The sequence below is a fragment of the Columba livia genome, chromosome 14 (genome assembly GCF_036013475.1).
Source record: "Columba livia isolate bColLiv1 breed racing homer chromosome 14, bColLiv1.pat.W.v2, whole genome shotgun sequence".
In the NCBI taxonomy this organism is placed as follows: Eukaryota; Metazoa; Chordata; class Aves; order Columbiformes; family Columbidae; genus Columba; species Columba livia.
Window position 1 is genome coordinate 11,972,228 of NC_088615.1, and position 27,366 is coordinate 11,999,593.

Here is a 27,366-nt window from a genome sequence, read left to right on the forward strand (position 1 = left end):
ACATAAGAAACCTGAGTGTACTATTGGTTTAGGCCATTTTCTCAGCTCAGGGAAAGTTTGAAGAGTGCCTCAGGTTGCACAAACAGAAGGCACTGTCTGCACCTTCAGTAAAACCAACTGTTAATTCAGGTATCCATAGTTTAACTAGGGACAAAAATTTGACAGTACGTGAAATATATTCAAAAGTTACACTGATGTCAAGAGCAGACAATGCTCACTGCCAGTGACAGTCCCACACAGAGAACAGTATAACCATGTTTGACATTAAGCAAGGGAGAGGCATTGGGTCTTTCCTGAGGGATTGCGAGTTGCAATGATATCGTAGCAGATAATAATCCTGCAGTCATTGTAACTTATTCATATTGCTACTTTTGTAAGAAACCATTCATATTTCAATTGAGCAAAGTTCATGCTTTATGGCACCTTCAGCCATGCAGGAACTGGAGATCTTTGGATCTTCAGCCTCCAGCTGAACAAATTAATGCATCGTTAAGAGAAGGTGCCACAGGGGCATAGAAGACTTGCTATTGCTATACTCAAGAAGAGTGACTGTAATTTTGCCTGAGAGAATGTGATGGGACTTCAAGCAGGCCACAGGATTGAGACCCTCTCTTTTTTTTTGGTGTATAAAATGTACCCACCAAAGCTTCCAGCAGGATCCTAGTCTTTAAAGTTCTGTTTTGTTAGAAAACAAAAATAAAGCAGAAAGAAAAAGCTCTTTAACAAGTGAAAACTCAGTGCTGCTGAACAAGACTTTAAATGAAAGTACTGGCAACAAAAATCTCTTTTTGCTTACTGTGCCCTTGGCAGGATGATATTTTCCTCTCATCCTACTTTCTACTCTGCAAACTTTTAGGTTCACCCTGGGTTGAACAAGCTGCAAATGATGTTTCCTGGGTCCAGAGGAAAGTTGTCTTTTTTCTTTCCCCTCTGAGATTTGACAGGAGGTCAATTCCTGTTTTCAAGCATGCTCCCCACCCTTCTATGTCATCTTCCAGATGCCACAGACCACTGTTGGTCGTGATGTCTCTGGGCAACTCCAGTTACTCTCCCAGACATGAGGAGCGCCTAGGGGAGGTGCAATCTCTCCTCCCTTCCAAAGGTCCAGCTGATCAGAGCATGTGATGGAGGTTGAAACAGAAAGGCAGCCTTTGTCTTCCCTACCCCACTTCCTTAATTTTAAGAAAATATAAAGTATACTATATATATTCAGAAAGCTGTAGGTAAGCAGATCTCCATTGCTGTCATAGAGATTTCATAAACAATGAATCTAACATATGCCTCATAAATTATCACACGGAATTTAAGACTTCAATCAAGTGACATATTTTAATTCTCTTTCAAACCAGTCAGTATATCTTCAGCCATTTCCAGTTTTTCAGCTGTTGACAAGTTGTGACTTTGTGCAACACAGAGATTTTTTTTTTTTCCTTTTTTCCACATTGCTGCTCAAGGGATAACCCAGAGTTAGTGTTGATGCGGAAGGCTTTAAATATTCTAAAACCTTACACTAAGTAGATGAAGAGTCACAGCAAAGGCCAGCCTGACTTTTCTGTGTCACAGACATCAGTGGATGTACAGAGGAAGAGAAGAATGATACTTCTAGGAACTACTTGAATACCACAGGGCCTGAAAGCGTCAGAGAGGATCTTTCTATGGAAAGAGTAATCAGGCTATCTCATTTAGGATGCCTGTTGACTTACCTAGTTTTCTGACAGCTCCAGAGGGTGAGTCAAAGCATATAAACTGGGATTCTCTGAGTCACTGTCTCAGATATCCAAGTTTAAGTGCTTAAAGTTAAGCAATGTGAGTAGCTCAATTAATGTTAATGTTTTTATAGCTGCTACTACCTGATGTATGTGCATTCAAACAAGCATGTTGCTGTGTCATCTTGAACTCTGCACAGACCTCACATTTTTACTTGAGTATCTATTGAGACACTGAGAAAAATTCAGGTTAAATTTTTCAGAAACGCAAAATTGATGTAAAAACCTGTCTGGATGGTATGGAGTATTTACAACACTGTTATGGCTTAATCCTATGGCTATATTAGATCCAGGCCGTACATTAATTACATACCAAGTAGCTCTTTGAACATTACAGAACTTCAAGAAAATTAAATAATACCTTTTAGCAGCTGCTGGGTTGACATTCACTTATAGGTTGTATGTGACACTCAGTACCAGCCCCTGCTGTTAATAAGTTAATGACAAACTGGAGAGACTTCAGAGAAAAGTAACCACAGTAGGTTTGGAGGGGTGACTGACAAGAAAGATGAAAAGAGTGATCTATATACAGATCATGACTAAAAGATGTCTGGGCATAACAAAATGAACATGATAAAAATCACACATATTTGAAGATTATAATTAAATGTTGTGGTTGAAGAATAATTAATTAGGGTTGCATGAAACCAGGTGACTTAAGGAATTTGAATGAAATTAAAGAGGAATAATAAAGCATAATATCATAGAAAACGCTTTGACAATCACCTTTGTAGTAATGGAAGGCCCTTTTCTCAGAAAACTGGAAAGCAGACAAAGTATATTTTGAAGAATACCAGGAAAAAGGAGGCATCTAAATATGGGTCTGTAACATCTACAACTGAATGTTTTGTTTTCCTCTCTTGGTGTTGTGCAATTTGATCTGACAGTACAACAGTTTGCACACAATTATTGTAGTTCCAAAAGTTTGATTCAGAACTTAAAATCTCCACAAACACCAGATCTAAGTTATTGCATCTCCCCAAGACACTTAAATGTCTGTTAATCGTGTCTCATTTTCTCAATTAAACATTCTTCAAATACAAGTGTCTTTTCCTTCATTTGACTAGCAGACTAGATTACCCATTCCAGCTGACCTCTGTGAAAAGAAAATTAGACGAAATGTGATTACAGGGTAGCCTATTTAAATTCAATTTCCCTTGGTCTGTGCTGAAAGAAGGCAAGTTACTGCATTTCCCCCAGTCTTCAAGATAGTTTTGAATAACACTTGGCATTTGGAAAAGACTGTTCTGTCTTCATGTTTCTCTTGGAACTGGAACCAGAGTGATTGTTATTGAAATCTGAAATAAAGACAATGTGCTCTCCAAGATGAACTCTTAAAATCAAAGTAATTTTTTATCTTAGGATAGAAGATAAGTTGCTCTATTAAAAGGAAACCTTTGCTGCCACAAGATATAACAAAATTTGCAGTGTCTTGAAAAAGACTTTCACCTATGTTAAAAAATTACCTACAGCAGATGATTCATAAGGAAGAAAATTAGAAGACATCATTATCTTCCATGACTTTGCAGCTAGCAAGAAGAACAAGAAATATCAGCTTCCTGAAGCACTATAGAAGCCTGATTAAAATTATTCATGACATAATAAGCTGTATGATGAATGCTAGAGTCTGAAGCTCTCCTTATTTTCCTTTCCCTTACATCACCTTTTTGAGCCATAAAGCTTTGGTGAAAGACAAGATTCCAGACAAGATTTATCCATAGATCAAAGTATTTTTAATGGGATGGGATAACCAATTTTAAGACAGGCTTGTGTCAAGATTCCGCATAAGAAAGTATTCATGGCTAGAATCTGGATCTGGATCTGTGTGTTGTAATTCCATGAGGGACATCTTTCTTTTACACAAAACAAGTTTTATTGTATTTCTCACTTCTCATGTTCCCATGGTAAAAGGGATACATACAAATTAGCATGATTGCTTTATGTAAAGAGGAAACAAATAAGATTCCCATGCAGTTCCATTCATTAGTACTTATTGTACCACCTACTCTCTTTCATACTGGTTTTCACAAGTGTTAAAAAAATGATCCATTGGCTCATGGATTAATGTAACATTGAAAAGATTAAAAAACCCAACTAGATTGCAGTCTCAAAGATAGGAAGAAGCAATTTTGCCACCTACCCAAAGAGCTACAATTGTTGACAGTCTTCATGGTGGAAAAGAGAAGGAATCTTAAATGAACAATATTTAGAAACTTGTAAAATGTCTGCTTTTTCAGACAAGTTGGCAAAGAAAGCAGTGTCATTTGTTTTTTTTTTTTTTTTCCTGACAAGTTATTATCTATATGCAGAGATAAGTTTAGCCCCCAAAGAAGAAAATTCATTGTTCTCCTGTTTAAATAGCAGGATGTAAAAATAAAAATCTGACAAACACATGGAAGACAAACAAAAAGAAATGACAGCGCTGTGTGATAAAAGCCAGAGTTCTACAAGATCTTGTTTGTGAAAGCGTACATTATATAAAGCACTGTCGATTAATTTGAGGGATGACAAGCAACATTCAGGAAGATGGAAAGTTTCCCTCTTCTGACTCTCAGAGGTGATATTTTAACATGGAGAATTCATTTTCTTCTTTTCAGACAGAACAGTTTTGATACAATAAAACATATTTTTCAAACTTCTGAAAGTCCTAAAAGCAAGAGGTCATGAAACACTTTGAAGAAGTGAGCACAGACACATGTAGTGAATTCATTTAAAGGTGACTGAACAGAAGCATATATTACCATCTCCCATTTTCAAATTGCATTTTTACATGGTTTCATTTTACTTACAACCTAGTAAAAGAAATACAACTGAAAGCCAGTCTACACTCTGGAGTATGAAATTCAAAGTAGTTCGAAGAGCTGCATTTTTTTAACCAGCATTTTTTTCCCCATATCAGAACAAATACCAGGTATTACGCATACACTATGACTTTTTTCACTTTATCACTGTGATTTTCCATAAGACATTTATTATTTTTATTATTATTATTATTATTATTTTTAAATAAAGTCTCACCATTGATAAAAGACCTCAAGCCACCTTTTTTTTTGTTTTGATTAAAAAAAAAGCTGTATGAAACTCACCTGCTGTAAATGTAGCATCCCATATGATTGATTTCTTTGTCTAATTTATATCGGCAGAAGTCCTCCCAAGCATCTTTAATGGCTGTAATGGCCATTATGACACAAATTGGGATCACAGAAACTTCTGGTTGGAAAGCATTCACCACTGGCACAAAATTCAGCAACGCAATAAACACAAAATAAATATTGGCAAAACGGTGAAACTGCTCATAGATATTTTTAGGGAGGAAAGTCAAGATGGTATATTTTGTGGTCTTAATTTTATTGGAGTCATAGTGTCTGTTTGGATTTTCCTTCCACTTCTTACTTCCAAAGGGCAAATTGGAGATGATCACTCGTTTATTTTCATTTTTCTTCTTTCTTTTCTTTACTTTTCCTCTCTTCTCCAGCTCTTCATTTTGGATTTCAGTGTCTGGAGCACCACATCTGCAGCAGGGTTCCTTGAAAAAATATTTTTTCCATATCATCCTAGAGAAGCAGTTTGAAACACTTTTCCTTGACATCTTGCTTTCCTCTCAAGAAGTAGTCTCAAGTTGAATAGCAAGAAAGTTAGAAGAGTTCAATAAACCCGAGAAGCACCCAAGTGGTGGAGAGAAGAGTGAAGATGTCCGAAGTCCTGGGCTGCCTCTCGTTCGACTCCAGGCTCCACCTGCCCAGGGCCAGGTCTGATCCTGACTCAGCCACACCAATCCCAGCGCCTGCGCCTCAGAAGTGACAGAAGCATCCTGAATGTGTTGTTATTCCTGTTGGCGTATGCCCGGAGGCCCTGTGCAGAGTGTTTTCCTGGCATCGACTGTCTGCTCACACGGAGTGTCTCAGTTTCAACACAGAACAGGGACCAAGCTGAGAACATACACACAATTCTCACAGTTCACTCCGTGAGTTTCAGAGTCACTTTATAAGCCAGGAAGTTCAAAGGTAAAAGGCAGAGCTCACATCCCAGAAGTCAACAGCAAATTACTGTAAGCCTCAGTGCAGACAGTATTTCTCTTTTACTTCCTCTATCTACTCTTTGTTTTCATGACCATAACATGGATTATTAAATGAACAATGCCCATCCCCTCAAACCAAGCAAACCTGTGGAATGATACGTAGACACAGGCAATGAGGACAGTTTATTGAGATTACCCCTCAGCCTGATCCTTCTCCTCTGATAGACCTCCGGTTTCTGGACACTCAAAGCATCCCTTACTCACTCAGAAACCCATTTCCAGCCTCTCATTTCTTCTTCCTCATTGGTCCTTGTGCCTCTGACACATACGTACATAGTACAGATGTGGTCTAATTTCCAGGAAAGCTAATGAGATATGTACAAACCATAGTAATTTTTTCTCTATGTCCTGGGCTTAAGAAGAGGTGAAAAAAGGAAAAGACCCCAACATTTAAGCTTCTTTTAAATGAAAACCCCTGTCTACTACATTCTGTAGTGACAAACTACATAGTCTGAAGACAAGCTAGTACTTGGACAAGAAACTCTGATGAAATAAAAATGTTGCAATAAGAATTGCACATGAAAATATTTCTTCCTTCTGAGTCAGTACTGAGCAAACATCCCAGCTTATTGAGGGTGTTGTGCCATCTCCAAAGTGAAACCATGCTGTATTCATCACCTGTGTTTACTGGAAGTCCTACTGGTTCCTGGTTATTCTTCACCTTGAATGTAGTTGATTATTAATGTTTGTATAAATGGTTATAGTATAAAACATCTCAAAAACATTGCTCCGATAAGTTAAACAGCATCAGTAATCCTTTCCAGACTTGGATACATTTCATCTTTCCTTCAGATCCTCCTGCTACCTGGAGAGGTTGTTATGTGTTTTGGCAAGTCGGTTTGGAAACTTGGAATGAAAACCTGTATATCAGCACACATTGCCATGATATGAAACAAAACTTAAATGAGATAAATGAGGCATATTTAAAGGCAGAATAAAACTATTTTATAATAGATCGTCAAACTTACTGTAATCCAAAAGGTCAGTGAGGGACTTAATGCAAAATCAGATGAGCAGTTTTCACATAAAATGCAAGGAAAAATAATTAGTTTAGTTTACTTACTTGTCATATACCCTGGTTTTAGAGAAGTTTATAGTCTTGTCAAACCGGTGTTTTCTATAGTCTTCAATAGCATCCTTAATCATACTGGTAAGCAGCATCACAATCAGAGGCAGCATAGTAATCTCTCTGTGGAAGACTTCCACTTGAGGGAACCAGTTCAGAACCACCAAAAAGAGGAAATAAAGATTACCCAACCTGAAAAGTTATAAAATAAATAAAAAGTAGTCAAAAATTAGAATGTGTCCTTTTGTTAGTAAACATCCCCTGTTCTGTGTCAAAGGAACACTAATCATTTCACACCTCTACCCTCCTCTTCCTTTCTGTAAATGAATTAATCACTTAACTGAGATGCTAATTTTTTCTTTAGAAGAGCCTGTGAGATACATTTTCATAATATTATAGCTACCTTAATTTTCCCACATATTACAAATAGCTTTTATCTCTAAGAGCTAAAACTTCTTTAATGATCCCCCACTGCCTCAGTCTTGAAATAAAAACCAAAGAAACCAAAGCCACAAATAAAAAAAAAAAAACTAAATTAAAAAAAAAAAAAAAAAGCCACTAAACCTTAAAAACCAGAATGGGTGTAAAAACCCACATGTTCAGAATTATGGAAATGACCCAATCAGGAACCTATGGAGGATTGCACACACGGAAGGTCAAATTATGAATGTGTAGATCTAATATACAGAATGCAAATTTCAAAGCTAGAGATGGATATGCAACTTTCATTTATCTTTATCACAATGATATTTCCCTGGGCATATTATTGACGTGATTCATTATGCTGAAGGAGGACATAATTTCAAAGTATCCCTTGGAAAGAAACCTGGCCTAGTGCTTGCTATCTTTGATGTAAAACACTGTATGCATATACATATATACTGTTTATAAGTCAGTAGAAACTCTCTTGTATAACATTAAAAATGTACTAAAATTAATCTGTATGCCTCTGAAGTGTATAGAATTTCATAGGTGTCTTAACACATCTATTGAACATATTTTCCTGTTAGTTTATTCAACACAGAAACAGAGGGATTTTCAAATAAAACCTTGACATTTTTGTAAATAAAACTGTTCCAGCATTCAAACAAGAAAGCTAACAACAGCGTCATTTTAAGCACAGCTACTGTATACTTGCTTTAAACTTTCATTTCAGTCTGAATCAAGTGACACTTGGTTACAAATAATTATCACCTAAATTTTAGTACTGTGGCAACCACAATAGTGGCTCTTCTTCATGACCCTCAATATCACTGTTTTAGAGACATTTCTTAAATCTTGTGTGCCATTGAATGGTTTTTGCTTTTTACCTGTGAAACTGCTCAAAAAGATTTTGGGGCAAAAAAGTGAACCATGTGTATTTTGTGGTCTGCATCCTGTTTCCAGAATAAAATGTAGAAGCTTGTTTCCAGTCTTTCTGCTGTCTCCCATTGTTGGGAAACACAATCCTCCATTTGTTTAAGTTGAGTTTTGGTTTATTTCTGCCAGAAAACAGCAGCGGTGTTGATTCTGATAGAGTCTGGGAGGGACGTTCATCTCCACGTCGCTGCCAACGGTACAAAGCGGAGTCCACAGACAAAGCCATTCACAACGGGGATGTCAGGCTGAAAGACAAATGCATGACAAAGACTGAAAACCAATTCCATTCTGGTAGAAAATTCACTTCATGTCTTGCTAGCAGACGTTTATAATGCAGCAAACAATGCTGCTGTTCAGTGTGTTACATATTCAGTCTTCAAGCTCAGCAGTTTCTACAAAGAACGTACAGAATAAAAGATAAAACAAAATCTTCTCTATGGAAAAAAATCTATTTCTATCTCTGGGAAAAAAAAAAAAAAAAAACAAATCCCAAATCTATTTTCTGTGTGTTATAACAGCAAACTAACATAGATAAAGCCAATTTAACAGAGGTGAACAGTAGCTTTTCCACCACAAATTCTGTATCATTTTCCTCAGTCATAAGCTGCCACCAAATCTGTTCAGGCATTTTTCTTCACACGTCTTCGACTTTCTTACAATACTTTTTCTATTCACACTTAGTTATGAAGAGGCTGTTTCAGGTGTTGAATCTTAATAACTCAGATAATAAAGAACTGCAGCATCAGCTTAATCTCATTTACACTCACATAACAGTTTTTCAGAGTCTCCACAGAAATCTGATTTGAATGAAAAATGCCAGCCAGCACTAAAACAATGGATGTTTTATTGGTTGGAGAGATAACGGAATTAAATCTCCCAATACTAATCCTATTATTGTTGAACACTTGTCTTCTGACTTATTCTCACAGCTGCAACTGCAATAGCAATCCAACATGCAGGATGCTCAGGCTCCAGCAGCGCAGGTGTAGATACTATTAAGCTCAATCTAAACACAGTAAAATCTCAGTCCAACAGCAGAAGCTTGAGGAATGAAAGCTGCCCTACAACATGGCACTAAATGTGAAAAAAACAAAAAAAATTGCATCATACTTGTTCAACTTCAAAGTTCCACTAAACAAAACACCTGACCTGAACCCACCTCACTTAGATTTCAAAAGGCAGTGGTCATAAACAGTGCCATATCCATGAAGAAAGAAGCCAGCTGGCACCACCACCATGCAATTAAATGTGTCACAGGAGATGTAAAGAGTTCATAACATAAACCATGCAAAACTAAACAACTGTTATATGGGAGATAATTATGTAGCAGGATGCATAATCAAAGCAGCAAGCTAAAGACTTTCTTGACACACGAATTTCAGTGCTGGCATTGAAAAGACAGCAGGACCAAATATAATACTTAGTATTTCAGATCTGTAAGAGTAAAAAGGATCCGAAACTCGCCCTCAATGCTAGCAGATAACCTAGCAAGGAAAAAGAAACAACTTGAGCATGGGTCCTTCTGTAAAATGACAACTTTCTATTATATCATTCAGCCAACTACTTACAAGAATCTTCCAATTTACTGGCACCTTGATGTGTTATGCCAGTTGCCTTCTATATGTTAGAAAATCCATGAAAAATGTTGCTTTCCTCTGGCAATATATCTGACTTGTTTGTCCCAACTCTAAAAGAGCTTCATAAAATCCCTCTTCTGCAATGGTAGAATATTTTACATGTGCACACCCATTTGATTTATATTTTTATACAGATGTAATTGAAAGAATCCATGAAATATGAATTTTTCCAACATATATTTACTGAAGTGACTGGTTTTCTTCTGTCTGGCTAGTGACAGTTCAGTGCTGCAATATATATCTGGAAAGGGTAATATCAAGGTGATGCAGACATTTCCAGCACAATTTTGTTTGGGATTTGCCATCTATGCCACCTCAGCATAGAGATTACAACAAGTCCTAACTGCAGGGCTGGCACATTAGAGCTGTTGCTTTTTTGTCTAAGCTCCTCTTTACTACTCACATCAGAAATGCTTGCCTGTAAAAGGAATCAGCAAATTCCAGCAGTCTGATTTATTTCTAACTGGAATTTTGAGTCTTTCCACAAGAGGAGATCAGAAATGCCAGAGAAACGCCAGCCACGGCTGTGGAAATTTGCATGATGCTCAGTCATCCTGCAACCGCTCAAGGCACAACATGAGAAACACAGGGAAAGTATGTGGCTGCACTTCAGCTCAGCACTTGCCAGGCTTGGAAACAAGGGAATGAAAAGAATCCCCCCCTCCTTAAAATGACAAAAAACATAATAAGTGGGAGGAAGCCTGGAGAAATTACTCAGGTAAACCATACAGGGTAATATCCATGACAATTTCCCTTTATTGTTATATAATCATGGTGGCATAAGCTTTCTGTGTCCCATCGTCCAACCTTTTGTGACATTGCAGTCATTAATACTATTACTATCATTCTCATGGAGTCCTACTCAATAGCCACAAAAGCCTCAGTTTCAATAAACTATTTTCCCTCTTCCTTTCTAGTCCATTATTCATGGATGTACCTGTGGGCAGCTCTCAACAGGGCAGACACATTCTTCCCATCTGTAACTCCCATGCATTTTTCCAGAGAGAAAAAAATTGGGCAATCTAACCTAGAACAAGTTGTCTCTCTCCTCGTGTAGATGCCCCCTCAAGGTTCCCACAATCACAGACATATATTCATTATATGAAATTATAATGAATCATAATCTATTTTATTCTTCCTTCTAGCAGTGGCATTCCTTCCCACAGCCCAAACTTCTGCCGCTCTTCTCTGACCTTCCAGTGAAGATACTGTGGTCTCAAATGACCTGCAAAAAGCTAAAACATGGTATCTAGATACCTCGACTTCTGAACTTTTGCATTTGGGAAAAAAAAAAAGCAAAACAAACTAGGCAAGAAAAGTATAAGTGATTAAACTATTATCTATTTATAGCAAAGGTAACTTAACCATAGAGAAATGTGTCAGCTTGATATCCAGTTATGTAAAGACATGAGATGAGAAAAAATGCGTAAGCTGGTGTTAGCACAGGAGGTTATAAGCAGCAGTCACATTATTTCATGAGCCTGCATCAACGTTTCTGAAATGTGAAGCAATAACCAGAGTGTGAAAACCTTTACACCTCTTCCATAAAATTATGGAAAAATATATGTCCAAGAAAGTTTTCACGATTTCTGACGTCTGATGAAAAAGTGATGTGAACAATAGACTGTAAATTAAAATTGTATCAGTTCCTACTGTCATCATGGAGCTCTTGAAAAATCAGTTTTTTTTTGCAACTAGAGGAGGATCAATATCATATTCTTTCTGTAGGGTCTGGGGTGCAATTTGATAACTTTCATTATCAGGAAATTCAGAGGGACAATGTCATTAAGCATTTTTTTCTTTGCCATTTGCACATGGATTAAAATATCAAACTTCTGTTAACTAAGAACAACACATCATGTTATTTTTGGAAAAGATAACACATTTTTCCTAACAGTTTTGTAATGACACTCTGAAAAAGATATTGTTTCTGAAATGCTATGGACTATCCTGACTCAGAAAGAGGATTTTGCATATGCAATAAACACAACAGGAGCGTACTTATTGCAATAAACAGCCATTAATCATATCTCATATAACCTAAGGCCATTCTTTAGGTTTTGAAAGCCTCATTTATTCTCTTCTTGTTGCATTTAATCAGCGAGTGAAACTATCACCATTGTTAAGATTAGTGCCACATTTCTGCCCTAAACATCTTCTGAGAAGTCAAACTGTGCTCACGATATAGCCCATGCTGTGGTGAGCTTTCACAGGTAGCCCTTGCCTGTACCCATAACATGCAGTATCCAGGGGATGTGAACATATTTGGAAATTAGAGAGAAACAGGATAATGATTTATTCCTTTTGTTGGAAGAAGAGCTGAGAGGCTCATTGTGTTGGCAGAGACAGAAGAAATTATATCAAGTCATTTCCAAGTGCGGATTTCAACATGTTTGAACAGTTCAGCATATCAGAGTTGAACTACTCTATACTTATCTGTATCAAGCTCTCCAAGGCAGGCCTATGCTTTTTTCATTTTCATTATTTTATATATATACATCATACTACAGTGAGAATATGTAAGCATTCTTACATAAGAGAGACATTTCTTAGACAAGAAACAAACTGGAGGAAAGCTAGCACTATCAAATCCAGCATGCAGTTGGTGGAATTTGGCATTTTTACCCATAAAGGTTTCAAGCTTATCTTCTATTTGTGAGTACTGCAATTTTAAGTCAGCAAGAGTATTTGTGAATTATTTCCCTATATTAGAAAAGGGATGCTACAACAGCACAATGATTAGTTTTCCTCTTGCATCCTTGTGTTGACAATGGGAAAAGACCCTCTTGATTTTTCATAGATAGCCTATGTGACTAGCATTCTACCTCTGATTGCTTAATCTCATCCAACACTAAAGAAAATTTATCATTTATATGATAGAAACTTATGGCATTAGAGAGGCACACCAGCACTCTGAACTAGGAAGAATTAGTTGTGACACATACTTTACAAGTATTCTTTTTAAATGCTCTCTCTTTTCTGAAGATTCTTGTATTCAAAAAATGTATTGTTGACTGTAAAGGAAAGCTCATCAGAAACCCAACAATAAGAAAACAACTTTTTCTCTTTGAGGTTGCCTCATTCCTTCCAAAAAATGGGCTCAGCTGCAGATCTCTGCATCACAGACTTCAGAATCCTCCTTCTCCTGCATATGCACAAAAACTTGTACACAATCCTACCTTGTGCTGTTTATTAAGGAGATGATAAATCCACATTAAAAAAATCCCCAAACCTGCTCATAGGCACATGTAAAAACAACTTCAGAAGCTGGGAATACAAAGCCACAACTGTCAGATCTAACTAAGACAGAGAAGATATATTCCTGGTTTTGAGAAGTTGGTTGGGTATTTCTGAAAATTTGACTTCAGGTAAAAATTTCAGACAAGGTGGAGCTTACTTTTGAAATTCAGTACTGTGAGCAAATGCAGTGGTAGCACTTAAATCAGATGTGTGTGTTATCAAGAACTCCAACTAAGAAAATACCCTCCTAAGTTTTCACCAGATATTTTATTTTCTACATTGCCTGTAAAGCAAGAAGGCATTAAATAACAAAAGTGCCCTCTAATACTTAATTCTATTTTTCCAAAACTTTTATTGTATTTCCTAATTGAAAGCAGCAGCAATTTTTCTTCTTGGTGCCCTATATGGATATGGTGACATCCATTCAAAAGATCCATTCTCAGGGAAGGTTTGGCTGGGGAGATAAACTTTGCCAAGTGAGCTCAGTACTAGACAAATTTCAGACACAAACTTCTTTGTCTGCTTTGCAATTATCTCCTAGGAAGCTCTTTGATTTTTTGGTGATACTGTATAGAAAATCCTCCTCAGTCACATCAGTTCAGTGAAAATATTTTGTGGCTAAGACTAATAGAAGAGGGAAAGGAGATTGGGAAGAATGAGGAAGGAAATTCCATTGATTAGCAGGATGCAGACCACAGCCTAAAATTATGTTGTAACATTTTATATTACAGAAATAATACTTGCAGTATCAAATAAAGTTGCTAGAAATTAAAAAGGAGCTCCAAAGAACTGCTTCATTCGAAAAGCGCTCATAATTGCAGACTTTTCATACAACTGGCAAAACAAAAGTATTTTAGATTAACAATTATATCATGTTCTTGAGTGCAAGTTTGTGTGGGATAAACAAAAAAGAGCTTTTCATAAATCTAATGTATCATTAGAACACAGAGCTTCACTATTCCAATATTATATTAGATTGACACATGTTTTCATGTCTCAACTAGCTTCTCTTTCCTTGGGGAATAAATCCAAAATCTTGCAATAATAGGTTAATTATAAGGCTCTTTCCCAAGGACAGACTAGATTTCACTGGCTGATGCAGAACTTTCCTTTAGCTCGAGCTGTGCGGAGGCATGTTCAGGCAGCACAATCTTCTTCAGGGCTGCAGCTGTGTTATTAGGACTGGTTTCAAAATAGATGTGCTCTCAGCATATGCTGACATACAGGTCATACAGACAAGGATGATTATCACATATTATTCAAGAAGGAAGTTGCCAACTTGCAAACAGTAATGCTGGATGCTGTGGTTAACTCCATTTTGTGAAAAAGGAGTCCCATTCTCCCATATTCCATGCTCATTTAAAGAGACTAAAACTCTCTGGCTAGCCACGATGAGTATCACTGCTGCCAGCATGCCCAATCCTACAGTGATCTGTTCTTATTACAATTGGGCCCACTGCATTTTTCACAAGTGGAGGCAGAGGTGGCTTCTGCATCCGTATCACCTTTGACACAGTAATTACAGTTGCCACGCTCCCACCTTCAGCTGAGGAGACACTGGGAACATACACTTGCACAGAGTTTTTACAGAGTCCCTAATGGCAAGGTGTTGCTTGGAGACATCAGACTGAAAGGCCAGACAGGTCTGTGGTTTTCATGACTTAGAGAGATATTCTTGAGTTTTCTCTTGCATGTTAGTACACAGACACGAGCAGTGAATTCCACTATGTGTCCTAAAAATGTTTTACGTGCATATATATATTTTCAAACAAGTAAACATAGTCCCAGACACAGGACTGCAGGCTTCAGGCCAGTGCAGAAATGAGAGTGGTCATTATAAGAAATAGAACTACACATCCTGCAATGTATGTAGTTTTGAGGATGCATTTGAAGGTACTGTCCTAAAAACATGTTTTCTGAAATCAGGCTTGTATTCCTCTTATCCAGGAAATAAAAGAGACATAATATAGGAACTCTCTTATTCACACAGTTCAGTTTAATATTAAATTTTTTTTCTTTTCCACATGAAAATACATTGGTCTAAACAAAACTATACACAATACAAAGCTATATACCTATACCCCTGAGCTTTTTAAATGGCCTCTATGTGAGTTCCTAAATACAGGCAAACATTTGATTCTTCCTTTGTTCATAGAAAAGATAATTCATAAAGTTAATAAAAAACAAAATTTAAAATGTTCCACCTCTTCCTAGGCTCTAGAAAACAACATCTCCATTCTTTCCATAATCTGGTTATCAGAGAAGAAAACTCAGGTAGAAAATGAAAAGATGCATATGCTACACCGCCTTTCACTCATTCATTTGACATTTCATATTTCTCCAACTCCTACTTCGTGGCAGACAGCAAGTTCTGCATCTGAGGACTCAGCCTTGTTTACCTATGAAAACACTTAGGACATCAACAATCAGAGAAAGCAGCAGCAACCTGTATCACCGGGGTTCCACTATTCTGACATCTCTCCACAGTGGGGAAAAACCCATCTTTAAAGATTTTTAAAGTATCAAAGAATTTTGGGGTCAGTATTTGTTTTCTTCATGGGCCCAAAGCAGTCAGCCTAAAACTAGTAGTGTAGTAACGGACTGCAATAAGCTCTCAAACCCGTAAATTAAGCATGACTAGAGAAACTCTGCCTGAGCACCCACAACCCAGGGGACAATCTACACAGCTGTTTGCTAAGATGTCTCCCCCAGATCCTGGAGAAAAAACAAGCACAGAGACACAGGTATGCCAGGTCAGGCAGGCAAGTCAAGCTTAGGACAAGGCAAACCAAAGCAAAATGTAGACCCGCTATACTGGAAGCCCATTTAATCACAAAAGGTTTACTTGGTAAAATGAGAATATATAAATCCAGCCCAGTATCTATGTCAGGGGATGGGAGGGGAGATTTTTGCACAGCTGTCTCTTGTTTTTCCAAATATATCACATGAGAAGCTTTCTCATTGCTGCAGGTTGGGGAAATTTTCCCCTGTGCTCTCATCTGGCTATTCAGAAATCTTTTGAGTTTGCTGTTGCAAAAGAGACTGATATCTGTTTCAATCCATAGTGTGCCTCTATCTCTAGCTCTTTGAGTTGTCCTGCACCCTACTTAATTAGAAGACCACTTATTTCGAACTCCGGTAATGGTAGAATTTAGTTACATTTTAGTCCAGAAATGAGGACACAAAAATTAGAGCAATTGTCTGAAAAAATATTTTTTTTGTTTGTTCCACTTAATATTCAAAATCAAAGTGAAGTGGTCTTTAGAAGACAATCTAATATTTATAGTGTGTATGATTATAAAGCACTTATGATCAAAATTATGTTGCAGATGTTCATGTGGGAACTCAGCAATACTGAATAAGTCCAAAAGGAAGCAGAAAAATTGAAAATATATTGGAAACTGACCAGAAGATCCTTTATATGTAAAAACCTTTTATGCAACTATGTTTTTGTCAGAATGTGCTGACTCTAATTTCAGTTCTTCAAATCTGAATATTAAGCTAGAGTGCCTCAAAGAGAATAGTTACTTATTTGTACGAAACGGAAAGAAAACACAGAGAGGCTAAAACAACTGCCAATTCAGTAGGGCACAGCTCCATGTCAATCAAAGATCAAGGGAAAGCTTAATCAGGATCTAATCACCCAGTATTGTTGAAGGAATGTCCAGGAACACCTGGGCTGGTGAACGAGGTGTGTACACAGGATAAAGCCCTCTGGTTTGTTAAGAGCAGTGCTCTATAGGCCTTTCGGAAAGAATGACATGAAAATGCCTTCAGTCCAGACAGCTGCTGCTGACAGCAGCGCATCAACACTGAGAGCTTCAGGAGAAACAAGAGGACCACATCAGGTACTGGAGGATGGACCCAGGTTGAGATACAGGAAACTGATCTTCCCTCCCTGCTCAGCCACAAGTTTTACAGCCTCAAAGAAGGCCAAAAATTTCCATATAAGAATCTCAGCTCAAAATGCATGATAACACCACATTTCTGAAGTGCCCCTGGGAAGTGTTAATTCCTTTTTAAAAACAGCAGTAAGATTCCCTTCAGTCCCTTCTCTTTTTTACTCTTTCATCATTCCCCAAAACTAAGGTAACTAGGGCACACATTTTTGCATTTAATTAAACTAGATCGACAAAATAGAAACAGTTTTATAAGACCACAAAAAAAGTATAATACAATATTTAACTTACTGACAAGGTATTTCCCCCCAACTTCTTGTTAACAAAATCTTAAAGACCAAAATTTTCAACATGACAGGTCAAGGCTAATTTTCCTAAAAAGGTATCTATCACCTTGTTCTATATATATCACATTTCCTCCACGATCTTTCTCTTCCCTCCTCCTGTCAGCTCACATTGATATAACATTAAACTTAGGAAATGTCACCTGTCCCAAAGAAAATGAGTCACCTGACTGGCAGCCAGCCTGGGCAGCAGTGATGGGGGAAGGTGTGAGACAACAGGGGTAAATGCTGCTGCATTCACACTGCAAATTATTACAGGTGCCTAAAACTAGTTAAACTATTCTGGCTCTTTCTAAAGCAAGAAATCAAGGAGCGGTGGCCTACAGGCAATGTTCCACAGACACAAAAGGAGACTGCATTTGTACTGCATAGTGACTCAAGCCAGATCTTTTGCAAGGGAACAGTGGTTATTAAGAAATCTTGGAAAACTTCACTTCTTACTCCCACAGAAAAATACATACCCAAAACAAGAGAAACAAACACTTCAGAAACTATGTTTTTACAGATTATCAGATGTACTGCAGCAAGGTAGCACAAACAGACACTCAAAAGTACGTTAAAAAAGTGTGGTCTAGAAAAATTTCAAAAACCAAATTTTACTCCAGTTACACAGGCTCCGTGTAGAGAAAACAGTGATTATATTTAAATATCAGCACTATTAAGCAGAACTGGGGCAGACCTGATGAAGCACCTCTTTGTTATTCAGTAGTGCAGTTCTTTTATAAAATTAGGCAAAGACTTGCCAAGAAAAATGGGCTGATGGGAAGCATAAAGCTGTAATGTTCCATGCCGTGACTATTTTGGGCCTAACAGAGACCCTTGTCCTAACTGAGCATCTCGTCATGCTGGGGTACAGACACATCCTTGACAGAATTTCTCAGGAGCACAGACACAGAGTTCAGAGTTTCTCTCCCAATTGATCTTCAAGCTCTATGTTTCTAGCAAGGCTTAACACAAAATCTGTTGTAACAGAATGAACAGTAAGCTTTGGCAAATTCTTATTATTGGTCTGAAACCTCATATGAAACCTCAGGATAAAATGCAAACAGGTGACAAAAAAAAACCAAAAACGTAAATCTCTGCTATTGTTGTTTTAATTTCTAAAATATCCAAGAAATTATTTTAGAACCCAAATTCTAAAACATGAAAATCGGTTTTGGTCACCCATCCTGAGTGATATTTGGTTGGTTGTGGTACGTGACAGCTTTATACTATCATAAACACTGGCACAAAATTAGGTTCATGAAACTGTGTAATTAAAAAGCAGAACATGGAGTACACAGTCACTCCGATGATTTGTAGCGAAGGCTTGTTTCAATAAAAATGGTAAATATTTTTTTCTTTGTCTTTATGATGGTGGCTGATTTCTCATGCAAATTGAAAGACTGGTAATACAAAGTACTCTATTCATTTCATTATGACCCAAAGCAGCCAACATTCAAAGTCAAACACAACAAAAAGCATTAGTAAGCATAGTCTAATGTATAAATTACTTCAGTTCCAGGCTGACTTTTTTTCATATAATAGCTTCCACTGAAATTGCATTAGATAATGAATCTGGTTTTGAGTCAAAGGACAAAAAGTTCTTATCATCCTCTTGGTCATACTGTTGGCACAACAGAGACCTGCAGCCAGCTTTTCCTAACAAAACCTGAAGTGTTACAGCTGGTCACAAAGAACACATGAAAGATCTTCTCTACAACCACATCCAAAGCTTGTGTTTTTGTCAGGTCAGTCTACTTGTGTGTTACTGCAGTGATTTCAAGAGGACTTTTTTTGCTTTTAAAAGCACCTGATTGTAATCTGTATCTTCACACTGAAGTTGATTACAACCTGCTGTTACACACAGTATTAATCTTCTCCAGTTACTAACTGAGCTAGGTTTAGCTATAACCCTGAAGTGGATGATGGAAACGGTAACTGTTTAACAGCTTTGCTTTGAACAGGCAACACTATGAGCCTGTGAAGTAGTCAGTCTAACTTCCTGGAATTTTTGCTCATTTATTAGTTATTTTATGTAAGCCCTGCCAACATGCTGAAAACAGTGGAATTTCTTTTCCTCTAAATTCAGAGACAGATCCAAACCTTCAAATTGTGTTCCTTCTTTTTCTATTTCTTAAATATTTTCTCCAATTTGAGCATCCTGGGTGTTGATCCTGCTGTCCCTTCTCATTGCATCAGCACATAGGTCATGTTGGATAACCTTGCCATTACACAGAAGTCTAACAAATCTGTAATATCTGAGCACTTTTTTTCAGGGAACACTATTATGAAAGATAATATGTACATCCTTGCAGCCTTATTCACGAGAGCTAACAGTGCAGTCTTACCAAGGAACGGTATTTCCATTGGTAAGATAAAAGTGATCTGTTTTTAAAACAGAACTGTCAAGATTCCTAGTTTTGTAGTGTGAGACTTCCTGGCATAATGTCCTATTAACACTGGCCAATAGTGTTATCAAATTGTTCCTTCATTAAGTATAAGCCTGTGCTTAATGGAACTCAAAATTGATGAGACCAATATATAAAGTATGGATCTCTCCTAAAACATATTTACCTTAATTTCATAAAATATAGGTATAAAACATATATAGGCAAATTTAAAGTAATATCCTACAATAATTTGAAAGGAATAAAAACTATTTCAATATTATCCTATATGAAATTACCTTTTTTGCTGGTTAGAAGTGACATGCATTGCCAGCTGGTGGTGATGGTATTTGGGATTAGTGGTGCAACATAAGGCAGTTTTCCTCAAGAGGTGTCCCACACTACGCTGTATAGAGATGGTTACCTGAAGAACAGCAGCACAGATGCTAAGATTACAAAAAGAAATGTGTTTAGTCCTTTTTCAGTGAAGAGGCATGACGGGGGGTTGTACAACCCTAGCTAATCACACAGGATCTTCATCACACCTGGGAGACGGTTTTGCAGATGTGGTTCCTTGGTTGCCCAGACCTTGGACATAGCTAAGTACATCTTGGGTCCATCCCTGCTTCATTGACTAGCTTTCCTTCTAACAGAAACCACACTGTACAGCCAAGTCTGCTCTGCACTCGGATCTAACAGTTTGGAAGTGTTTTTGGCTATCACTGTTCAAATAAAGCCTCTTGAGAACCCATTACTGGAGCTTGGACTAGAGCTAGAAGTCCACAATTGAACTGGTAACTAGTGACAGCTCCAATAAACAGGCAGTGTTCAAATATCAAATGATGCTCTATGCAATGGATTCTGGCTCTGATCAACAGGACAAGAAATAGTTTACCACTCCTTTTAAAGCCCTCTGTTTTGCAAACATTAACTAGGAAGCCATTGTAAAGATTTGATTATGTAAATGAACCACCCATTTTGCAAACAGGAAAATCGCTGGTAGTGTCACAGCAAACGTGAAAAGTCGGGAACAGCTGTCTCAGGCTTGCACTCCAACAGGATTTCACCCTACAGACAGAGATACAAAGCAACTGCTTGTATAAGTGGAGAATTGTGCAGAATATGCTGTGTTAGCCCATGTCAGTTGGTTAGCTTATAAGGCACAGAGGCTGGCAAATTCACAGTTGTGTCTCTAACAGGCACAGCACTTGGAAGGCAAACAGAGGACAGAAAATGTGGATTCAAGGCTCCATTTCTTATATATTTTTTTTCATTGTTTACATACTTTAGCTTTGCAGGCCGCTCCCATTTTTAAAGAAAGTTTAATGTATTATTTGATCCCACTTACACCTGTAACAGCAGTCAAGTAGACCAGTGCCATTTATTAGAAAGAAAAAAATGTTTTAATGTGGATTTTTCCATTCATCTTGTTTCACCTAGGAAAAAATCCTACAGATTTTTGTAGAAAAAACACACTTCTCTGCTCGCTTAGGTTTTGAATGCAAATTTATGAAAATCTTTCCTGTTTTCTTAACAGAACTAGAAGGTGCCCTTTCTAAACTAAAGAAACTAAACTAATTACCTGTCTGAACTATACGGTGTTAAGAAACAAAGGAAAACTGGTAAGAATCTTTCCTTTCATAAACTGTGTAAGAGTGGAAGCAGAGTTAGATACCTGTGTTTTATAAGTTTACTAGTTGCTCACAGCCCAGATTTAATTTTTTTTTCTTTCATTATGCAGTATTGCAGAGGTTAACAGAATAGACGCAAAGGCAGTAGATGACTGACATGTCACACTGAAGATGAGCAGAACTGCCTAAGGAAAAGCTCACAGATATGTCTATTTAAAGTATCTCCACTCAGCCTGTATCAGGCAGCCAGTGAGGTATAAACAGAGCGAAGACAACTCTTTAAGTAGCAATATATTTATTTTACAACCTGCCCACCCTGCCTGCCTGCTTCCTCTATTAGAGCACTTTGCTGCACACATGAGGAGCTCTCCTGGAGGCAGTTACAGTTATGAACTGTTTGCTCTCTGCTCACCTTGCAGCCAGCAGCAGCACAACCATCATTCATTCCAAGGAAAAGGGAATCAGGTGAAGAAAAATGACTCTCCCTGAATGCCCTAATAAATTCACATGGAGAAATAACCATGCACCACTACCCAAACCCTTTAGTTTTATTAATGGCAGGAAGGCACTATTTCTATCTAATAAATCTTCCTAGCTTCACCTACTGGTCAAAATGGAAGATGCACCATTTTGGCCAATTTTATTAGCCTCATTATTACAGGTCCTGAAAAATATTAAATCATGTAATCTAGTTCACAGGACTGCCTGCTGGCAGAAATATGCTCTTGGAGAACAAGCAACTTGGGAGGTTGAGCGCCAACACTTCTCCCCATGCTCAAATACAACTCCAATGGCCCTGAGGAAGGCAGAAGGATAAATAAGTGCTAAAATCAAACAAAACAAACACAAATTAATAATCCCACCACAACAAAACAAACAAAAACCCGAACAAAAAACAATCTGAATATGAAACCTGAATACCTGAGTGAAACCTAAAGCAGAGTGACAATAATGACAAGAGTGTTGAAGTACTGGACCAGGATACAGACTTCAATAATACACATTAACTTAATGGTCAGAATAAGATACACTGTTCTTTTCTTGATGGATAATTTTCCCTACCTGTAGCATGGTGTCAATATTTACAACCCCAGAAATGTGCTTTGAGGCTAGCAACAGAAAAACAACTGGCTGCTCTAAGTATTATAAGAAGCACAGCAAAACCAAACTGCTGTCTACTTGCTTGTAGCTGAACTGGCTTCAGCACAACAGTTTCATCACTAGGGGAAACGAGTGAATCCTCCACATATAAATGTTAATAAATTCCTTTGCAGTGCACTACAGTCCTAACTACAGAGCTGAAAGAGCTATGCCTCAGGCCTACGGCACACTTTGTGTGGTTATTAGTATGTATTTTGCAGGTATGAAATGACTGACACCAACTGCTGTGTCAGGGGCCAGGGAGAGCACTGCCATTGCAGTTTCTATAAAGAAAAAAGAAGAATATACCACATTCAAACCAAAGCTGAACCAATTCATGAGCCACGAGCATGACTTAAGCACCTATAAAATAGTTCAGAATACATTAAATATAAGAAGGCAGCTTTTCAAAAATAAGTGTAGATGACACAGTGATTTCACATCTCTTCTGACACTGCATTTTCCTGGACTTACAGTATTTGTCACAGTTCAAGCAAAGTCAGTTGTGCCTTTGAACTAAAGTGAATTGTAAAGGCATCAGAGGCAGAGGGACTCCCCATAACAAGTGTAGGAGTGAACAAAATCATCCTTACTGCTCAGCTTTGCAAGATCATGCTGTAGGCAACGTGTATCTTTTCAGCCTGGATGCAAAGGGAAGCATGTGCAGTTATTTAACCAGTCTGTCCTTCTTCAACAAGAAATCTTGAATCAACTAAGTTTAAATTCAAAGATATTAGCACTCCACAACTTTTCTGAAAACAAGCAGCCAGACTATGGAGAGATGCCCAAGGTAGCCTCCCCCGATCAAAGCGCTGCAGTGCAAGTGCCGTCATAACATTCTGCAGTGGCTGATACAGCCACGAGACTTGGTCCTCCCCTAAACTAGACTTCAACAGTTGCACTGCTCAAGCAAATCCTTGTTTGTTTTCACAAAGCTTGCAGAGCATGAACACTATGAGGGTATTATCCAGGTTACTGAAACGTGGTCTCATTAGCAGGAATATTACAGATTCATTTTTTACTACAGATCTTAAAGTGAGAGGCTCATTATGGTGTTGTTTTCAAAAGCTAAGAACAAGTTTGCAACTCTCCAATGTGCTCCACAGGCTTTGTTCTGATTTTTTTTCTTTGCCAGTGAGCAACATATTCTCCTAAACTGAGAGAGTTTTTTTTCTTTCCTTCTTTGTTTTTTAGAGAAGGCTGCAGAAGACAGGATAGAAATGGCATCAAAACACATTTTCCACAAGAATAATGTGAAGTCTACCTTACACAGCTTAACATTTTTCATCATTTCCATGCATATACCTTATGTGAGGAATAAAGTTTAAATTATTTGTTTATTGGTTGGTAGCAAGCCTAAAAAACCCACAAAGCAGATGAACAGATACTCAAGTGTCTGCTTAATTACAGTTAAATATAGGAGAACATGTATAATTTCAGCCTTCAATACTTGCACCTGGCACTACCCACTTCAGAGCTTTGTGTGATAAGCACTCTGAGCATCAGCTTTCAAATGGCTCTGGAAATGGGATTCACACATCATGTGGGTGGCCCAGCCACTGGGTCAACAAAATCCCATACAGTACTGAAGGTGCTGATACTGATCTACCTACTTCTGTACTACTTCATTATGTCTAATTCAATGTTATGACCCAACATTTTGGACAGATTCCGGAAGCAAGAAAGCTTCTGCAGAGGGTCTCCAGCTCTGGAATAATGTCTTATCATTGTTGAGTTTCAGGTCACTTTAACCATGGGGGATACAAGCCTGTGATGCCTTGCACATAGTGAAAAAAGATGATAAAAACCAAGAAAAAGGTAACAAAGACTTATTCCCAAAAGAGCAGGAAGTAACTGTATGATAGAAGAACTCTGAAAAAATGATATTTCTAGGTAAACTAGAGGTGACTACAAGTACTCTTTGTAGAAATATATCAATGGGGACAGAGCAGATGGGATGAGGGGTGCATGGAAACATACATGTTTTACATGGATTTGCAATTTCTGATGGGGACGCCACAACATATACACCATGTCACCTCACCTGTCACTGAAATGCAATCGCCTGTAGAGTGGAAGGTAGTTACCAATTTAGAGTAGATAGCGACATTTTAATAACAGCTTTGAGCAAGGGATTTAAAAAAGCTATAAGGGGAATTTTAGGTAGGCAGAATGTAATTACCCATTTGGAATTCAGCCAGATACAACTCTCTAAACTCTGCATTTGCTGCCAATCTAAATAACACCACATCCTCACAATTTGCAGCAGCAGGATTGCTAGGCAGATCACAGACTGAGCACTAGGTACCTCATGAGCTATTTGCAGCATGGTTACAGCAAACCCTGCTGTCTGGGAAGAAGAAAGTCAGTGAGGTATCAGGCAGCGTGACACACTCTCTGCTACTTTGAAGTCAAGGGCAAAGCCTTTTTCACACATTAGAGATGTAAAAGTTATTTGGCATACCAATCTTCTTGCAAGCAACTGCAGCCATCTGGCTTTCTTTCAAGTCTCCCACCCAGACAGCTTCTTTATTTATGTAGCCCCTGAGGAACCTCACACATTTCTGACAGCTCCAGCAAACGGGTACTTTCCCCTCTCTGTCCCTACCTGCCTGTATCTGTGCTTTGGCTCACAGTGGCTTTCTGTATCCAGACAAGCTGTTGAAGCTGGAAACAAGTGCCAACTGAATTGGGTCTTTTCAAGAAGACAACTTGAGGCTATTTCTCCGCACATAACAGGCCATCTCCATTCCTCTGGGTGCATGCTCTCATTCTGTTTTCCTGCTACTACTGGATTCTCCACACTGTGCTATTCATTTGAGGAGACAAGAGTATTAGCCATGTTAGCAACACGGGCTGGAAAGAAACCCTCAGAGTCCATCCAGATCACATCAGCTAGTTAGTGCTGTAGTCTGTGATGCTCTTTTCATCCAGCTTGTTCAAGCACCGTTTCAAAGAGATCAACATAGTAGACAGTAGAGCAAGTAAAACCCTCCCTAGCTCCTGAACTCTTTTCCCTACTGTCTTACCAGACAGAGTGTGATTGTTGCTGGTTTCTCAGCACCTCATCTTTCATGGAATGGTTTGAACTCAAAGAGTTCACCAAAAAGACACCAGGAGAGCAATTCTTGCTGTCAAGATTAGAATAATAGCTGTATCATTCATAAACATTTAAGATTTATGGATTCTCCTTCATTTTTGTGCTTCAGGGGATGAATCTGTCCTGAAGTGAGAGATTAAAAAGAAATTATTTGAGGTTGTGCCCTGGGCTGTTGAGTTTAGAATCACAGAATAATTTAGATTAGACAGGACCCCTAAAGATCCAACCCCCCATGCAAGAACAGGGCCAACTTTGGAGTAACATCAGGTTGCTCAGGGCCTCATCCACTCAAGTTCTGTATATTTCCAAGGACAGAAGTACCACAGACACTTTAAGAAATTCAGAGACATGTAGACCAGGGTTCTGACAAGGATAGCAATTCCTGTCCTTGACTGTAAATAGCTCCAGGGAGATACTCACAGTAAAAATGCCTGTATTTAGATTCTAATCTTCCTTTAGCTAAAAGGAAAGGTGAGAGTCCTGCAAAGGCTAATTTGAGAGAATCTGAGATAATACAAGGAGCCGGTCTCTTCTAATCATATAAACTGTCTAGGGAAATAAGCCTACCAGCTCAATGTTTTAAATTAAGTATCTACATTTAGGAGGTGTGAATATCCAGCAATGGATAAACATTGATTTCCTAAACATCAGGAAAACCTAGGAAAACCAGCACCATCCAGTATTACTGTAGCGCTATGATTGTGCAGAGATGACACTGATGAACATATTTAGTAATCTTCCAAATTTCTTATGGCCTTCCTCGCTTCAAACAACCAAGCCAGCCACACACAATATAAACTGCAAAATACAGGTGATTTGGGAGAGGGGGGCATGACCTAAAAGCAACAGTCTTTTACTCAAGTAATTTAACTTTAGAGCCACTTGAAATTGGACAAGGTAGTAGACAAAGGATAGAAAAATAAATCAGCTACTCTTCTCTCTGTATTGTAGAATCCATTTATGCTCCAGAGAGCTACAGATTAAAGGGCAAAGTTTTCTGCAGCCAGGTTGCAATATGACTCTATTTTGTTATGGGTAGGGTGTCCTTATTTTTAATTGTCAGTGCAATACATGTTTTAGGGCTGTTAACCTTGACAGAATGTCTTTAATTAGCTACCCACATCAGAAATGGGATACGCACGTTATTTCCAACACAAAGCAGTTAAGCTATAGTAAAATGATTCAGTGTAGTTTTGTTAGATTCAAGAATTTACTCAAAATTTAACCTTCAGGAAAACAGGATAGTTGCTCTCATTCAAAAATGAGCTGAAACAATGTGTTTAATGCATCTCCTTTGACAACAACATTCTTATTATGTTTAAATAAACCCAGCATTTTATAAAGCAAATTGCTAAAGTTTTAACAATGAGTTTAATTGAAAGCTCAGTTAATGGACACAACCAATCTGAAATTGTATACCCTCATCATGATACGACCTGAATGTGCTCAGAGTATACTTCAGGTCTGACAAACTGACAACAAATGGTCAACAAAATAAAGACTATGCATTTTTCATTAAAACCATAGCAGATGCATGAAAGCTCTGTATGAAATCTTTGAGGTTGAATCACCTTCTATTGTAACACATTTCTGTGGTGCTGCAGTAAGGACTGGTGACCCTAGGCCTGAGGACAGAAGACTGCAAGAGATCCAGCCAGACCAAGTCTGTCCACCTTTGGCAATGAGCAGAGTACGTGTCGCAATAGACATGCGCAAGTTCCAAGGGAACTTAAAGCA

At 38.0% G+C, this 27,366-nt stretch overlaps 1 protein-coding gene across 3 annotated transcripts in view; it reads right to left on the reverse strand.

Moving 5' to 3' along the window:
• ATP10B (ATPase phospholipid transporting 10B (putative)) overlaps positions 1-20,159 on the reverse strand; it is a 63,492-nt gene extending 43,333 nt beyond the window's left edge. For 2 of the 3 annotated variants that reach the window (XM_065030055.1, XM_065030056.1), the window contains exon 1: positions 4,853-5,504. In XM_065030055.1, the coding sequence (XP_064886127.1) occupies positions 4,853-5,355 (503 nt within the window). In that variant the 5' untranslated portion in view covers positions 5,356-5,504. Of the gene's footprint in view, positions 1-4,852; positions 5,505-6,907; positions 7,103-8,220; positions 8,515-20,057 lie in introns of those variants that run through there. The other variant, XM_021289245.2, reaches the window with a different exon arrangement.
• Between the last annotated feature and the right edge of the window lie 7,207 nt (positions 20,160-27,366).